Consider the following 18,855-nt stretch of genomic DNA (forward strand, 5'->3'; position numbering starts at 1 on the left):
AGGCTTTTTATATCTTTCCCACAAAAGTGTATGTGTGTGTGTGTGTGTGTGTGTGTGTGTGTGTGTGTGTGTGTTGGAAGGGGGGTGTATACAAGAGAGAAGAAACAGATAGGCACAGCCACTTTTGAGATGGGAGGTGTGAAGAGTAGGAAGGATCTGGATGAACAGGTCCTTCACTTTGGAAAAATACCTTCTCTCGACAGCCTAGTAACTGCCTCCACCTCAACACATGGTAAACTGTAATAGAGCGGGAGGGATCTTATCAAAAGAAAAATCAATGAACGTTATATATTTTGTGGTGAGTATTCCCTGGTATCATGTTACACCCTTTTCTGGCTTTGCCTTCTGTTGGCATGGTCCACTGGGCGGGAGGAACTGGACTCCCTGGGCTCTGAGTTGCTGTCCCGTGTTCTCAGGCTATCATCTGGAGCACTCCCAGCTCTCTGTGGGGAAGTCAGCCATCCTAGCTCCTCACAGTGTGTTCCCCTAATCTAGCACTGTGATATTTACCTCCTGTGTGTATGACCCAGCTGCTCATGAGTTCCCAGAGACTTAAGCAATTATGACATGGGATTGTCTGAGACCTGTATCTCCTTGGTGGATAATGATTAAACCTTCTCTGGATCCTGGCTTGAACCCTGGATCAGAGGAAAATTAGTAGCTCTACTTGCATCTACAGATGGAGTGATTGAAAAGTCATTTCAAACTTTTGTGCGATGCATAATTTTCATTGGTAGAGTTGTACTTTCTTACATATCCAGAGATTTTTAAACAATTTCCCATACACACTACACACATAACTATACATATTGTTCTCTAATTTACCCATTGGGATGGGGTGAAAATAATCATTTTACTTAGCAAAACTTAGGGAGTGTTTATGGTTAAGGAATATCTGGGGTCTCAATGTCTACTTTTAAAATCATCAATAAAGTACATATTTGGACTGATTTTCTCTTCAACCTTGAATATGTGTTTGGCTGCACGTGTGTGGCATTTAGTGGATATTCAATGAGAGAGCTCATGATCCCATTGCTCAGTTGCTTTAGTATTTGCTGACCATCACAGGCTGCCATGTTTATGACCATTATGTAGTTTTACATTATTTTCATTTATAGCCCTACATTATGTAAGAGACAGGGTCCAGGCAGAAAAGAGAAGGCATATTTACACTCAAATTGTGTAGTTAGATGGATGTTTAATAAAGAGAATATTTAAAATGTGTGAGCAGAGTGTAGAGACACCCAAGGCATAGTGAAGAACTCTGAGGCTAATAAAGGCAGGGGCTATGGTCACGTAAAGTCTGAGGCAAGGAGACAGGGGGAATGCTTGCACAGGGGGTGAGAGACTTCACCAGCCCCGGGTGACCCACCAGCTGGGGAATAAATATTCCAGCTTCAGTCACCTCCACTCTCTAGTGGCCAAACCCAGTAGAAACAAGATCACAAGGGACACTGTCAAGACGATCCATAAAAGCCACTTTTCCAATAGGACATGGTGCAGAGAAAGATGGGAAGTGGATCCAGGGGCCAGTGGACTGATCTAGCACGTGTTGCTTAATGTCAAGCTGTATTCAGTGAATAGGGAGAGGCGGGCTGCTTGCTTATTCTGTAAATGTATCTCTTAGGAATTTTCCCCAGATCTTACATTTATTCAATCACATTTTTTTTCAACACTGAGTTGTTCTTAGTGATTTACAAATCAATAGGCAAAGGAAAAATGCTGCCATGATTATGGCTAATTTGCCTCTTTATCTTTGAAGGAACCAAGCATCTAAACCCAGCACTGTGGTAACTATAGGGATATGCTTGTAAACTATATCTGAAACCTTATGTTTTATTTAGAGACATATATAAAAGTCACATGAATAAATGCGCTTTTTGAAAATTAAGCAATAAATCTTGAAAGCGGTTTTTAATGCAACAACACGTAGTCAAATTTCAGTCTACATGTTTGATGCCCTATGGGTCTAACAGACATGTGGTATCATTATGAAGTACTTGTCCGTAAATCATACATACTTTCATATGTAATTAAGTAAATTAAACAGCAGGTAGCATTAATTAAGTGGGAACATGTCAAAACTACTCTTTCTTGTAATGAATATTGTTGAAAATTAATTAAAAATGAACTTACAGAGCAGTATTCAAAATATGCACTATCTCAAAGAGGTATACTTAATAGCATTTTTGTAATGCAAAGATGACAAAAATGATTAAAAACACTCCATGGGGGTGCAGTTAAGATATGAATAGTGAAAGGGATTACAGAGTCTAAAAATGATGAAGAATTCCGACCTGGGGCTTTGTTATCAGTTTAAACATCTACTGATCTGCAAATGTGTGCATCCTGGGCTCAGCTTTCAGGAGACCCTGCCCCGTTAGGGACAAGGAAGGGGAGTCTGAGGGTGAGGATCCATGCACTGGACAGGCAGGCTTGGTTGTTTGCCTGTCTGTGTGTTTGTCCATATAAAACAGTGGGATCTTCTGCCATTAGCCCCAGGAGGACCCAGGAAGTGTGGAGAGGGTAATATAACAAGGACAAGAAAATTAAGCCTCCCCATGGAGCCCCTGCCAACATAGCTGCTGGAAGCCTGGCTTTCCTTCCTGACCTTGGCTGAGTATCAAGACAGGGGACAAGGGCAACCGCCATTCTACTCTGCTTCTATGAGTTTTACGATTTTAGATTCCTCATATGAGTGGCATCATGTAATATTGGCCCTTCTGTGCCTGGTTTATTTCACTTAGCATAAGGTCCTTCAGATACATCTGAGGAGGGAAATGGGATGAGATTAGTCAAAGGGTACAAAGTTTCCGTTATGCGAGATGAATGAATCCTAGAGATGTACTGTACAACACAGTGCCTATAGTTAATAACACTATATTGTATACCTAATATTTTGCAAAGAGGATAGATAGTATGTTGTGTTCTTATCACAAAAAATAATAGGATGGGAGATGATAGATATTTTTATGGCATAGATTGTGGTGGTGGTTTCACAGGTATATACTTATCTTCAAACTCATCCAGTTGTATATATTAAACATGTACGGCTTCTTGCATGTCAATCATGCAGTATAATGGTTATTGGAGGGAAAAGGGGGTGGGGAGGATGAAGAGGGTAACAGAAAGAGACTAGACTCTGAGTGGTGAGCAGGTATTCTATAATACTGGCATTGTATTATAGAATTGTATACCTGGAACATACAATGTTATTAACCAGTGCTATTTCAATAAGCTTAATTAAATAAACATTTAAAAAGGAACAAGGGGCTGCGGGCTGAGAACCAGTGCTCCTTGCTGCAGACCCACGGTGGCTAAGTCACTCAGCTCTCACCTTTAGGGTGGTTTTGCTACTGCCACTGCTCCCCTGCCCTTGGGCCTGGTCAGAGCCCAGTAGGGGCAGTAATGTGATACTGTGATACTCTGGTCACTCTGGTCCCCTTTGCTCCTTCTTCAGAAGTGCCAAGGCTCTGGGATGGCGCAGAGGGAGGAGTTGAACTCAGAGTTGCCCGGCCGTGACCAATCACTGGATGTGGGCTCTGTGGGTGAGGTGACTCTTTTAGGCCTAGGGCAAGTCTTAAAGATGAAAAGGTATCTCCTTTAACTGGGAGAATGGGATGAATGCCTTGGCCTGAAGCAGGGTCACCTGGGTGGAACGCCACAGCATCCAATACAGTTTGTCCCTGTCACTTGGTGATTCTCAGCATCACTCCTTTCACATAATACGTTTTTAGTACAGCTCCTTCAGGATTCTGGTTGGTCTTATTTCCTGGAGAAACATATAAGAGGAAGGTTAGTGGGATAAACCACAGCTCTCTCTCTGGCAGCTGGTCTTAAATCTGCAACTGATTATCATTTTCTTGCTCAACCACCCATTCTGTATTCATCTCAACTAACACTTCTGGTCTAGGTGACTGTCTTAGGCTGTTTGGGCTGCTATTACAGAATACAATAGACTGGGTAGCTGAAAAAAACCACAGGAATTTATTCCTTACAGTCTGGAGGCTGGGAATCCAAGAACAAGATGCCTGCAGAATTGATGTCTGGTGAGAGCCTGCTTCTTATTCATAGACAGTGATCTTCTCTCTGTATCTTCACATGGAGGACAGGGAAGGAACTTTAAGAATCTCCTTTACAAGGGCACTAATCCCATTCATAAGGGCTCCACCCTAATGACCTTATAACCTTCCAAATTGGAGATTAGGTTTCAACATATGAATGATGAGGGTACACAAACATTCAGTCTCAAGCAAAGACCTACCTAGTGTGGTGACAAAGACCCGTACCTTTGAGCAGTCTGACCTTCAGATCTTGGTTGCTGCAACTGCCCACTTATCACCAACATTTTTCAGAGAAGTAGAAAGGAGCCTCAGTGGATAATTGGTACCAGATATATTCTTCCTGCCTCCACTCTCAAATAACAACTTTGCCTCCACCTAATGATTGGGACTAATATGGTGACTTGCCAAATGGTGACTCTTTACTGTGATTGCTAGTCTCTTGACACGAAGATTCCAAAGTAACTGAGTGTAGTGGTCCTTCAAGTTCTAAGGGCCTTTCGTTATGTCCCATGGTGGAGATGTTCTCTGTTTGGGATGCAGACCCTCGGAGCCCAGAGTTGTGGGACAGGAAGCACAGATTCCCTCCGCGTGGGCCAATGGAAGTGATAGTAGTCAAGGCCACTCCTACTGCCACTCTTTGGTTGTTGCCTCTGTGGATTTTATTGTGGAAACACATCACCATTCAATGGTCATGGATTTAGTGAGCATACTGAAACTGGAGGGTGGTACTCATAGGGTTTCCCTCAAAGCTGCAGCCTCTGTTACATCTTCAAAAGATGGTCCCATCTGTCATCCTGGAGCTTCTGGATGGCATGGGCTGTGATGGGACCAGTGCCTTGCATGGCCATGTGCTCACACCTGCACCTCTGTTGCTGTGAAGTCATTTCTTTGGTCTGACACAGTGTTGTGTGGGATCCTTTGTTGGTGGGTCACACACTCTGTAAACACTCGCATAGTGGTGCTGACTGAGACCCTGCAGAAGGGAATGGTAAACCCAAACCCGGAATATGTGTTGGTTCCAGTCGGGATGAGTTGCTGCCGCTTCCATAATAGAAGGGGTGAGTGTAGTCAGTTTGCCATCAAGTAGCTGATGGTGTGTCCGAGGGATGGTGCTATATTGGGTGCTCAGCTTCGGTGTGTCTTTTGCTGGAATGTTACACAGTCAGCAGTGGCAGTGGCTAGCTCAGTTTTGGTGAGTAGGAGCCCATGCTTTTGGACCCAAACATAGCATTCATCACTGCCATCATGGCTACTGCACATACGAGCCCATTGTGCCATGGATGGACAAAGATATAAACCCAGTAGTTAAAGTGTTGTATGCAGTTTGGGCCATATTAAATATGACACAAGTATTTGTATAAAGCATTTTTGCCCTAGAATCATGATAGTCATAAAAATATGAATGTAAGCATCACAGTTACAAATGGTTAACATGTAATATAAAATGTAAATTTGTAGCCATTGTTACAAGCTTAATTATACCTTAATTCCAAGTTCCTGGGTTAAGCTATGTACTTCCATGAAGTCATCTGCCTCAAAAATAAAAAAAATGACTGGAAATCATGTCTGAGGCCCTTCATACAGCCTGACAAGTTTGTGGTAATGGAGTGAATTTACACAGAGAAGCCTGTGCCCTCTTCCTGGAGACTCTACTTATAATCTGTAGCTTGTAGCAGGGGTCTTCAGATAAGTTAATGAAAAAAGATGAAACTATCTGAGGATAATAAGACTGACTGGTTCTAAAGAGTCTATTATAATTACCAACAACATTAGAATGGAAGATAACAGAATGCTGTAATGAAGAATAATGAATGTCAGTCCATGTGTGTAAATCAGTGATTACCCTGGAGTGAGAGAATATTATGAACAATAAGGGCATTGATAAATATTCAGAGCCTTTTAATTAATGCCGTAAACTATATAACAATTAAACCCAATAGATAATTTAGATTTTTCAAAGACAATTCTCATAACCTAACAATAGAATCACATAATTTCAGTTGTTGCATCTGTGGATTTGTCATAAGTTATAAAGACATTGCTTATTTAAATTTCACTCATGATCCTAGCCAGTTTGCACAGTGGATATAGAGTGTCAGCCTGAAGGGTCCCGGGTTCAATTCTGGTCAAGGGCACATGCCTGGATTGCAGGTTCTATCCTCAGTAAGGGGTGTGCAGGAAGCAGCGGATCAATAATTCTCTCTCATCACGGATATTTCTCTCTCCCCTCCCTTTCTCTCTCTGAAATCAATAAAAAAAAATATATCCTAAAAATTAAATGAACTTCATTCATGAATACATTATTATAATTCAATTTAGATGACCACACATGTTTACAATTTGAAAATGTTGAATGTTTAGCAAAATTTTAGCGTAAGGCCAGTAAATTCTGTATAGGAAACTTAGAAATAACAGGTAAATTAGATTTTTATGAATGTAAATAAGCCCTAATCTGTATAAACTAAAATATTAATGCTACCATTTTAACTCTGTGATAAAACTATGGACTAGGCATATTGTAAAACTAGCCTAATGTACAGAGATTCACAATTCCAGGTAAGAGCACGCCTATCAGTGCGAAACTGGACTGAAGAGTCTGTCGAGGGGGAAAAGTCAATCATTTGCCTGGACTGGGAAAGAGATTGGTTCATGGTGGCTTTGCTCGCTAAAGACTGAAGGCTGAACCCTTAACTAATTCTGGATAGGACAGAGTTAGTCCATAGGTCTTTAGATAGCTATCAAAATGAGTGCCATTTTTGATTAGTCAGGAAAAGTTTTCAGTTGGGTTGGTATGAATTTGTGCTTCAGCTGTGGGATGCTCAAACGTGATGGTTTGTCAGCTTCAGTTGGCGAAAGCCCATTGCACTGAAATAGTTCGAATGGTTTGAGGTCTTCTAGCAAAGGTTTGATCTGATCAGAAAAATTTCTTTTTACTTTAGTGAGTATCTAGTTGCTGTCATGTTATATCCCATTGGATAAGTTTACAAGAGTGGTGTAATAGTTTTATTTTAAAACTTCAATTTTCTTTTGCCAGGCAGAATGAACTTAGCATCTAATTTAAACTTATGGTGAACATATTAGATATTAAAATATAAAGTGTGTGAAAGTATATATATGTTTATATTTAAAATTATAGCACATTTAAGCAAAAATATCTGAAGTTCTCTGTTTTAAGATAAATGTTGATTCCCTTGGGTATTTTCTTTGTAATACTTTTGAGCTTTGAACATGTGAATAAAAATGGAGAAGTTTAGTTATGTGTTGTTTAAAGTTTTGGAGTCAAGAGCGGCATCAACTCTTGTTTCAAACAACATTAACTCAAACAGGCAGTCAGGCTATGGTCAAGAGATTCCCTCGCTCAACCCTCAGTTACATCCGTAAGCAGTAAAATAATTTTGGTTTGTTTCTGGTAAAGCCTTTTTTTTTCTAGTTCCAGCCAAGGCTGTAAACTGAGTGTCATTTGGTACATGCCCTAGATTACAGAAGGAAAATAGGCAACAAAGCTTTAGCTGCTAAGAATAAATGTTATTTATACTTTATTTCAGAGCTCCATTGCACTAAAAAAAACTCAACCCTCCCTAGCAAAACATCTCTCTAGGTCCTTTGTATTTATAATTCTGAAGTCAGTTGGATCTGACTTCGCATCCCTATTTTCTTCTCTGATAGTGATAAACAAAATAGCCCTTAACAATCATAGAGTCAGTTGAAATTCGGTTAGGGCATCTGTCAGTCCCATAATATCAAGTGTGGGCCAGCATTTAAAAATGGGTAATTAGGATCCTGCTCTTTTTGCTGTACTGAGATCCCTGCCCAGATCTCCCCATTGCAGATGGCTTGTGGGAACTTGGCCCATGAAAGCCCCAATAGGGTTCTATTTAAGTCTCTGTGTTGGACAATAACCCTGAAGCTAGGGCCTCTGTGACTCAGCCAGATTAGAATCCAAAACAAAGCACAGAGCTGATTACCACCAGATTCGTCTGCAAGGGACCCAACAGAGCCCTGCGCCCCAGCTGTGGCTGGCCTTGTTTGTTTCTGGTATCCGCCTGGGTGTCAGGACTGTATCTGTGTCTCCCTGAAACCAGAGGCCAGTAGAAGGGTAGGCTAATACACTCTCCCGCTGTACTGTCAAATAGAGCATGGCTAGTCACATATTAGACCCTGGAAGACTTTGTCAGCCAGGTGATGGAAGTCATTCCTGTTGATAGGTCTTAGCAATCAAAGGACTCCTTCATTTATATATGGCATTATAAAGAACTTGGCAAGTACATTACCCCATTTGAATCTCATAACTACTTAGTGGTATGGGAGAGGTTTGTAGTATAATTACTATTTTCAGGTGAAGAGAAAAATTAGAAGGTTGAAGATTCCCCCAGCCAATAACAAGATCCAGTGCCATCTCTCTGTCAGCATCTATTTGATGTACAATCATCTGATGTATGAATTGATGAAGTGGTGGCTGGGTAATAGCATTTGAGATGCTGCTTAACAATACATTTGATACAGCAACATTCAGTAGACCTCTAGTTGTGGCTTCGGCTGCTATCATGCCAACAGTCCAACCTATAGATTTCCAACCATGTGGCATGTTTGTATTGCAGACTGAATGAAATTAAAATGCTAGCATGTTTGCAGTGTCTTAGGGGTTGGAGGAGAGCGATGTGAGGAAGCATATTTCTGTGTGGTTTGGGTTAGGTGTTTAAAGTCTAGAAAGCATGGAGTTGGTAATTGCATCATGATGTGCTAGCAATGACTTGTTCAATTCATCCGAAGACATGCATGCCACGTGTAGGAAGTTCACAGAGCTCAGCTAAGTTGTGGGGACCTGTTTAAGGACCATCACAGGGACTTCTCTCAAAAAAGCAATAATTTCACTGGACAGATAATACATGTGCATATAAAATAACAACTTAAGGAACTATTCACTAATGCCATGGGCAGGTACAAGTGGTTAGGCCTATGGTTTAGAATGAGAGTTCTTTTAATGTGAATGAATTTTTTAAGTTAAAATTATCTGTAGACATTAAGCAAGACTTCTTCAGCCAGTGCCTTGGTAGCTTTTCTGCTTGTCACATTTTCTTTTGATCACTTGACAAGAGCCCTCTTTGAAAAATGTTTCGTCGTTGCTCTGAATTCATTTTTTGGGGTTTAGATTTCACAGGCAGATAGAATAGATGAGCCTGGGGAAGGCTAAAACCACCCTTTGAGTATTACTGCATGCTTCTCTCTGGTCATTATGTAGGGAGAGCAGCCAAAAAACACCTCTTCTGTTCTTCCGTTTGTTCATTTAAGAGGATTGAGTTTGCCATTCCATTAATCTCATTGCTGATTGCTGGTGAAGAATAACATAGAAAGCTGCTTGTTTTGAGTCCCAACATCCCAAAGGGATGATCAAAGTCATTGAATTTCTTTCTGCACCCTGGGACTTCTCCCACATCCTCACTTCTGGGTCCTAACTCTCCGATCCTTTATTTCTCTCCATGTGGGTTCTCAGATATTGAAGTTGTTAGAACTTCTGAGATGGATGACTGTTGTTATAGAAAACCATGTGAACCAATTGTGACTTTCCTTTTGTTTTTACTATCAGAACCACATTCTATTTGGGGAAAATGCAATTCTCTCTCTCTCTCTCTCTCTCTCTCTCTCTCTCTCTCTCTGTCTGACTTTGATAATTTTGAGTACTTAGTGGTACAGCAGATACTGGTACCTCCTCTCTAACAGTCAGATGACTTGGGGATAGGAAACTTTTGCATGGCAGAGGGTGGAGAATGTAAGTGCTGAACGTGTCCCAGTTACCTGGAGTGGTGGGGTCAGTTCTGTCTCTGTTCACTTCCTTGGACTTCAGGAGGGCAGATGCACACTGTGATTGAAGTGGTTTTAAATTTTCTATCTCTTGTCCTAACACCCAGGGCTTTCAGCAGAAATTCTCCTTCCACAGTAAAGAGATTGTGGCTATCAGCTGTTCCTGGTGCAAGCAGGCGGTAAGTTGGGAGATGGAATAAAACAAAGTGGGCTCATGTTCTATAAAAATAGACTTAGGTCATTGCTTGAATTCCTGTCTGTAAGTGGAAGGCCATCCAATGCATGTATTGTTTTCCTCACATAGGATCGTTGGAGGAAGAAAGATATTTAAAACTATAGAATTATAGCACATATGAGCTGGAAGAAACTATAGAGATGAAATAACCCCTTCATTTGTACACATTGAATTCTGGGATCAGAGACTGGAGAATTCTTCCCTGGTTCTGACTCTGGGTCTAGAATCAAGGACTTCTCCCTCTTAGACCATATATTTTTTTCCAGTTACACTAGGTTGTTGACAACTTTTCCTATGGTAGGAAGTTGCACCATTAGGAAGAAAGCAACTTGCAACATTAGGTAATCCTTCTAACAGGGCAGTCTCGGCATCTTGGTTCTTCTGTTTTTTTTATGTAGGCACCATTTTTTGTGTGTGGGCGGGAGGGCTATGTTAGAATAAGGGTGGTTTTGTATCCTTTAAATTTCAATGTTACAGTTGTCTGCATGCTCATTGAAATGTAACTCTTCCTTACACTTGAACATATATACTCATTAGAATCCAGTAGTAAATTTTTATATTACTTTCCTTCTTTTTTAATCTATCCCAGTGATGGCAAACCTTTTGAGCTTGGTGTGTCAGCATTTTGAAAAACCCTAACTTAACTCTGGTGCTGTGTCACATATAGAAATTTTTTGATATTTGCAACCATAGTAAAACAAAGATTTATATTTTGATATGTATTTTATGTGTTTAAATGCCATTTAACAAAGAAAAATCAACCAAAAAAATGAGTTCGCGTGTCACCTCTGACACGCGTGTCATAGGTTCGCCATCACTGATGTATCCTTTTTTTAAAGCCCCTCTGTCCCAACCAGATGGTTCATTTTCCTACTTGTTTGCCTGTGTACCTCTTCTTTCTTTAAGCAGACAATGTATATACACTCTAACTCATGGGTCGGCAAACTGGCCCATAGGCCAACTCTGACTACTGCCTGCTTTTGTAAATAAAGTTTGACTGAGACACAGCCATGCTCATCCATCTATGTATTTCCCTAGGCCCCCACTTGTCAGGAGAGCCTACTGCTGTTATGTAGAAATGCATTGGTTTGAACAGCTCAGAGCTTGGCATTTCCCTCACCTTTTAGTTAATTGTTACTGAAATAGTCCTTGTGCTTCAATTCAGGAACACATTCACAAATACAAGGCCATCCTAGTTCTTGATTGGAACTGTTCCATCAAGGCAATATCTCCATCTGGAGTGGAAGAAGCAGATTCAGGGTCCAGGTGTCCAACAATACTTGTGTTGCTGGTTTCCCTGATCTGGTAAAACCCCATTGGGGTTCAGCATCATTGGTGGCCACGGGCTCAGCTAGGCAGTATCTATTCTTGCCCCAAGAGGTCTCAGGCTGTGGTTAGATGTTCTGTACACATTCAATGAATTGGGAACTTAGTCCCACTTTCTAGTGAACACATGTGCTCTCTCTTCATTGATCTGTAGTCCAACTGAATCACTACAAAGATGACTTTCATTTGACCCTTGTGACAGAGCTGTGCTTAATTCCACATACTTTTGGGTTTCCCAGGATCACACATAGAGGAGGTGATTTTGTAATGTTTAACAATACAATACCTTTTTAAGACAAATTGTGGTGGGGGTATATTTTAGCACTACAGGTAATCCCTTCTAGAATATCTATGTCAAACAAGTAATGTCCTCTATGGGCACTTACTGCATCAGGGGGAAAAAACTGGCATTGGGAGCTGGGTTTCCTGGACTCAGGTTCTCACATTACCACTTTTGGACTCTTGTTATTCTCTCTAGATTGGCAGTTACTCAGATGTAGAGTCAGAGAGTTGAAATAGGCAGATTCTGAGATCCCGTCTATTTTAGACATGCAGTGGCCATTCATTTGGGAGTTTATTTGAATTTCTAAAAGTGAATCACAATTTTTTCTTAATTTGAGAGAATTTTAAATTTAAGAAAAGTTGCAAAAAGTTGCAAAGTGTATAACATGAATGTATACATTTTCATCCAGCTTCCTCTAACTCCCTCTAATTTTGACAACTTACATAAACATAGTACAATGAATAAAATCAGTAAATATTGATATATTATTAATAACTAGGCTACAGATTTTTAAAACATTCACAAGTTGTTTTCTTAATGTCCCAGGATCTATTTAAGGATCCCACAGTTCATTTAGCTGTGGAATTCTTGACATTTCCTCGTTCTTTCTGTCTTTCATGACCTTGGCACATTTAATGAGCACTGACTGGTTATTATGTGGAATGTCTCCCAAACTGAGTTTGCCTTGTTTTCTCATGATTAGATTGAAATTATTCATTTTAGGCAAGGTATGAGAGAAGGGATGGGATGTCCTCCCTGCATCTTATTCAGAGGGCATAATGTCAATGTTTTATTATTGATGATATTAACCTTGATCACTTGATTAAGGTGGCATTTGCTATATCCTTTTCCAATTGATAAATATTTGGGGAAGATATTTTGAGATTATGCTGATATATTTCTCCTCAAACTTTTGCCTACTGATTTTAGCATTCATTAATGAATCTTTTAACAAAACTATTTAAATATTTAAAACATTTTTTTAAAAGAAATAAACTTTATTATTCAGAACGGTTTTAGGTTCACAGCAAAATTGAGGTGAAAGTAGGGAGATTTTTCCATATATTTCCTCTCCTTACACCATCACACATTCCCCACTATCAACATCCCATGAAGAAATCACCTTTAAAAAAAGATATTCAAAGAACATTTCTCTGGTATATCAAATTGTTTTCGGATCACAAATAACTGGTGGTTGGGGGAATTATGAAGCTATATCCCATACTTAATTAACTGATTTAGTAGTCTCTGGATCACGTCAGATCGTGAAGATATGCAGAAATGAAGACAAAACTTGCCTGATGGGGTATAATTGGGATGGCCATATTTTCCAGTTTCCTTGAGACCATCCTAATTTACATCTTTTGTTCCGAGATAATTATTGACAGTACTCCCTTTCACTCTTAAAATTGTTCCAGTGAAGATGATAAATTGTGTGGTCACATTAAATAGAATCCAAGTAGAAAGCATGTAAAATTTTTAAGAAAATCACTATAATTAAAACGTTAAGACTTATAATGTGATTTTATGTTTATTAGAAAACAGATGTCACCACACATCATTATCCCTTTACAGTCGCACAAAAGATGATTGAAAGCGTAATTGGCCTAAGGTCACTCAATCTATTCGGGGATAGATTTAAGCCTCTAAAGCATTGTTAGTCTACATTTACTTCCTTCCTTTCAAAAATAAAAAGCACTCTAGACTTGCCAAGTGTAATGGGACCATTATATTTTTTAGCAGCCTTCAAAAACCCAGCAGAAGCAATCTCTTTGTTCATTGTTGCCTCTTGGACTAACAGCTCTTGCTTCTTTCCTGGGTCCCTTATACTGGAAGACCATCTGAGAAGGATTTACATCTGTGGGTAGAAAAAAGAGGCACCTCCTTTCTGCTCATCTTCATTTCCTTTTCAACCTTATCCCAAATTAACCAAGTCTTTCACCATGCAAGTCCACTGAAACAAAGTTACGGCCAAGTTAGGATTAATAGAACCCTCAGTTAATATAAGAAACATTCAAACCTGTAGAGAACTTTTCTTTTTTTAATATATTTTATTGATTTTTCAGAGAGAGGAAGGGAGAGGGATAGAGAGTTAGAAACATCGATGAGAGAGAAACATCGATCAGCTACCTCCTGCACACCTCCCACTGGGGATGTGCCCGCAACCCAGGTACATGCCCTTGACTGGAATCGAATCTGGGACCTCTCAGTCCAAAGGCCGACGCTCTATCCACTGAGCCAAACCGGTCAGGGCTGTAGAGAACTCTTATATGAGTTTTCTTTGAGCCAAATTGATGACAATTGCTGAGAAACAAAATCTCAACAGATAGAGAAAATGCTCCAGAGAATAGCCGTTTTACAGCTTATTTTATACATTAGAATCAAAGGAAGAGACCGGGGAGGGGGGGGGCGGCTGTACATGAAATGGGTGGTAGATTAAGGGGGCAGGGGAAAGCAAAGCTGGGAAATCTCTGAAATTGTATAAAAAGGCAAAGTAGAGAAACACACACTTTTTTATTGGTGGGTACAGGATAGTTAATAATTAACATTTATTGCACACAGAGATGGAATATAGGAAACAAGATACAGTGAGGGTTTCTGTGGCCTCGGTTGTGGTGGGTGTGCCCTGAGGGGTCTGGAAAAGGAGATTACTCTGACATTTCAGAGGTATGTTATCTGAGAGGCGAAAGGACAATAGACAGGCTCACTTAGGTAAAAACTGACCTTTGTCAAGGAAGCTGAGGCCTAGGACATGACTACTCACCATGACTTGCTTTTAGTTAGGAATTTTTATGTTCGGACCATCCTGTGTGGTTACCTTCAGTCTCTGACTTTGTAGCACTGGCTTCCCCTGAGCTTGTCAGATTTAGTATGTGGCCATTTTTTCGTCCACACCTACAAGACTAACATCTTTAGGTAAATATCCTATTAAACCAAACTCATAGACACAGGCAATAGTATGTCTCACCAGAGTAAGAGAGGATAGGGGAGCTAAATAATGATGGGAGGAGACTTGACTTGGGTGGTGAACACACACTACAATATACAGATGATATATTACAGTATTGTACACCTGAAACTTATTTATTAATCAGTGTCGCTCCAATAAATTCAATACGAGTTTAGAAAATAAAATAAAAGTGAGGCACTAAAAACAAAAGCAAGGTTATAAAGTTTTAGCTGACCTGTCCTATAAGATTGATTTTTATTGTTATCATTTTATAAAGGGAAATGAATTCTAAATATGATCTCTGAGCGCCTGGGGCTGGTTGATGAGAAGCATGTGATGTGTGTGTGTGTGTGTGTGTGTGTGTGTGTGTGTGTGTTTGCATGTGCATGCATGAGCATGTACCCATGTACTTACTTCTTCTCATTGCAGCCTTGCTGTTTGCACAGAAGTATTTACTGGCCTGTTTTCTCTTTAGTTTCACAATAAGGTGACCTGCTTTATGCTGCATCAGATTGAGGAACCCTGCTCCCTGGGAGCTCATGCTGCTGTTATTGTCCCGCCCACCTGGATCATTAAGGTGAAGAAACCTCAGGTAACTGCAGGGACCCTGGTGCTGCTGGGCCAGTGCAGAGAAACAATAACTGTTGCTTCTTGCTTTTCTCCCTCTGACTAGTCTTTGGGTTTCTACGATCTCTGCTCATTCATCCCCTTGGTCCCATGCTCAGCTTCCCCAGTTCATCCCATTAGCCCGTCACCTTACTGCGTTGGGCTCTCTCATGGATCCAGCCTCCTCTTCTAAAGAAATCAGACTCCACAGCAGGAGTATTTCCTTCCCATCCATGTAATATCATGAAATGATATTCTCTTTGGGTTCTCTCCTGAGTTGTTTAAGTGCTAGTGGTGGCTATAGCTGAATCTTGTGCACCTCTCTTCTCTTCCATCCCGGGCGCCCCCAGGGAGTGAATGTGAGGGCCAACTGTGCAGGCTTCCTTGTTTGGTGGAGATCACCACCACTTCCGACCTGAACAGCAGACTGTGGGGCGTGACCTTCCTAAACACACAGGGTCTGCTTAGAGAGCAGCACTCCTCACTTAAGGCAAAGTAGAACTTAGCCTCTTAGTACATAATCTCACATTGCATTCAGTCCTCATTGTACTTTCTTCCAAGAGGGTCTCTGCTTCAATTCTGGGAAACCCTGGTGGTTTTTCCTAAGGTCAGAATCTTTGATAGGAAATTTCCTACCTTTGTACTATACATCTTAGACAGTAGCTCCAAGTTCTGGGATGATTTTCAGTGCCACAGGGAGAAGGTTATACCTCCCTAGGGTGCAGGAACCTTAGGAAGTCTTACTGAGTATAATATCTCTAAATGATGTGGCCATCCTTTTTCATGTGGGCTCCAAAATCATCATGCAATTTATTCCCATTGACTCAGTTTTTTATTTAAAAACTGTTGGATCAGCGACACTGTTTTGCTTTGTATGTTTTACATGAAGTTTAGTCTCTGCCGATGAGTAACGTTTGGTAATAATCTTTCCAAGTCATAATCCATGGAAGAAGCCCTTGGGAAATCTTTTCCAGAGACAAGTACGGTTTCTACACATTAAAATATGGAGCCTCTAGTCCTTTCATTTTGCATTTTAGATCCAAAGGCTAAGAGACGTTAAATGAGTTGCCCAAGGTGTTATACACAACTTTGTACTAAAATTCAAGTGTATTGATTTCCAATTTTGTATTATTTTAAGATCTCTTTTATATTTTTGCTTTTGTTTTCCCCCAATATTTACTAAACCTCTCCAAGAGCTTTATATTAAATATTCAGTGAAATCAACATCAAAAACCTCAATGGTATCAGGAAGGCTACTGAGCATTGTGATGCAATACATGATCTGTGCTCTGAATATCCATGTAGTTATCTTAAGAAAAGATCACGGAGAACTTCATAGAGGAGGTGGCTTTTATTCTGCCTCTTAAAGATAGGTGGGATCTAGATCAGTGGAGCAGAGAGGAAATAACAGGCAGGAGATAGGCATGAGCAAGGGTATTGGGCCAAAATTATATTCATGGGATTATGAGACTAGCTTGACTATAGTGGAAGATGTATGCAGGGTGTATGTAGGATTGGAGTATGTGTTTGCTAAGACCTAGCTGGCAGGGCATTTTTTATACATGTGAACTTTATCCTTTTAAGCAACAGAGTAATAGAGGAAAAATTATATTTTAGAAGGAAACAACTAGCAAGAGTGTGTAGGATAACCTGGTGGTATCGGATTTTGGAAGACTGGAGATAGACCAGTTAGGAAAATCAGAAGATAATACCACTTTCCAGGGAAATTGTAAGTTTCCTTTACTAAACTTTAAAAATATTTTTGTTATGGAAAATTTTAAGCAAGTGAAGAGAGAGAGAGAAGATTATAATGAACTAGAGGCCCAGTGCACGAAATTTATGCACTCAGGAGGGGATCCCTCAACCCGGCCTAGAGCGGGCCTAACCTGGCAGTCGGACATCCTTAGTGCTGCTGTGGAGGCGAGAGAAGCTCCCGCCACTGCGCTCACCAGTCGTGAGCCTGGCTTCTGGCTGAGTCGTTCTCCCCCTTTGGGAGCACACTAACCACCAGGGGGCAGCTCCTGTGTTGAGCATCTGCCCCCTGGTGGTCAGTGTGCATCAGCAACCGGTCGTTCCAGAAGTCAGTCAATTTGCATATTAGCCTTTTATTATTTTTAAATGGCCAGTGCGTGTCATGGCAGCTCCTGCATTGAGAGTCTGCCCCCTGGTTGTCAGTATGCATCATAGCTACCAGTTAGACGGACACTTAGCCTTTTATACATATAGATTCTTCTGTAGCATGAACTTTTCTACCATTATTGTTTCATATATTCCTGTACCACACCATAATTTCTGTTCTTTAATCATTTTTTTCTATTTTGAGATTCACAGGTAGTTGTAAGAAATAATACAGAGAGATTCTGTGTACCCTTTACAAATCCCCGCCCCTCCCCCCATTGTGATTTCTTGCAGAATCACAGTACAGTACATCACAACCAGATGTTACCATCAACTTAGTCAAGATACAGAGCAGCTGCCACAATTATCCCTCATGCTGCCTTTTCATAACCACATCCATTTCTCTCCTGGTCCCACCCCATCTACTCTGTCTTCCTGAAAATGGAAGTTTCTCCCCTTTTTTCTTTTACTGGGGTATCTTAAAGCAAGTCTTAGGATATCATTTAATCTGTAAACACTTCATTTTGCTTCTCTAAAATATAACATTTTAGAAAGACAACCACATTTTGTCACCCACCAAAATTAATAATTCCTTAAAATAGTTTCTGATTGTCTATTTTATATATATATATATAATCCTCACATGAAAACATTTTTTTCATTGCTTTTCAAAGAAAGTCGAAGGTAGGAGAGAGATAGAGCTAGATAGAGAAAGAGAGAGATAGAGAGAAACATCATCGATGTGAGACACATATTGTTTGGTTGCCTCTTGCATGCACCCTGACTTAAGGCTGGGGGCAAACCCACAACCCAGGTTCCTGCCCTTGACCAGGAATTGGACCTGCAGCCCTTTGGTGTGGGGGTGAGGTGGGTGGGTTTGTGTTACACTCTAACCACTGAGAACACGGGCCAGGGCTCAAATTTTTTTTTTCACAGTTATCTTTTTCCAATCAAGATCCAGAGTTCACAGGTGCTTTTTTGGTGACATATTGTAAGTCTCTTTTAATCTGTAACAATCCCCTCTTTTATTTTTCATGCCATTTATTGAATAAATTGGATCATTGTATCTGTGGAATTTCTCAGATTTTTATTTTTGTTGATTGTATCCTTATATTGTTTTAAAATGATTTCACGGAAGGCCCCTATTTCTTGTAAAATAATACTTAAACTTAATTAGAGTCAGGTTTAATTCAGGGGTGATGATATGTATTTCTGTCATGTTGCTAACTTTTAGTGATGTGAAGGTTGACCAGTAAGTTCAGGAACTGTCATCCTAATTCATCTGTCATAAAGTTGTCCATCAGCCTTTCACCTATTGTTTTATCTAATAAGTATTATTACCTATGTTATCATTTCATTAGGGTTGCCAAAGGGTGACTTCCCAATTTTTACTCTTCATTTTTTGGCTATGATTTTCCTATAAAGAAACTGTTCCCTTATTACCAGCAAGTACATTACAAGTGCTTGAGTATTT

At 40.2% G+C, this 18,855-nt stretch overlaps 1 protein-coding gene across 1 annotated transcript in view; it reads left to right on the forward strand.

Moving 5' to 3' along the window:
- DGKI (diacylglycerol kinase iota) overlaps positions 1-18,855 on the forward strand; it is a 268,750-nt gene that overhangs the window by 50,098 nt on the left and 199,797 nt on the right. Inside the window, exons 7-8 of the mRNA XM_015561238.1 lie at positions 9,971-10,042; positions 15,133-15,249. Of these exons, the coding sequence (XP_015416724.1) occupies positions 9,971-10,042; positions 15,133-15,249 (189 nt within the window). The remainder of the gene's footprint in view (positions 1-9,970; positions 10,043-15,132; positions 15,250-18,855) is intronic.

This window comes from Myotis davidii, unplaced genomic scaffold, assembly GCF_000327345.1.
Source record: "Myotis davidii unplaced genomic scaffold, ASM32734v1 scaffold1316, whole genome shotgun sequence".
In the NCBI taxonomy this organism is placed as follows: Eukaryota; Metazoa; Chordata; class Mammalia; order Chiroptera; family Vespertilionidae; genus Myotis; species Myotis davidii.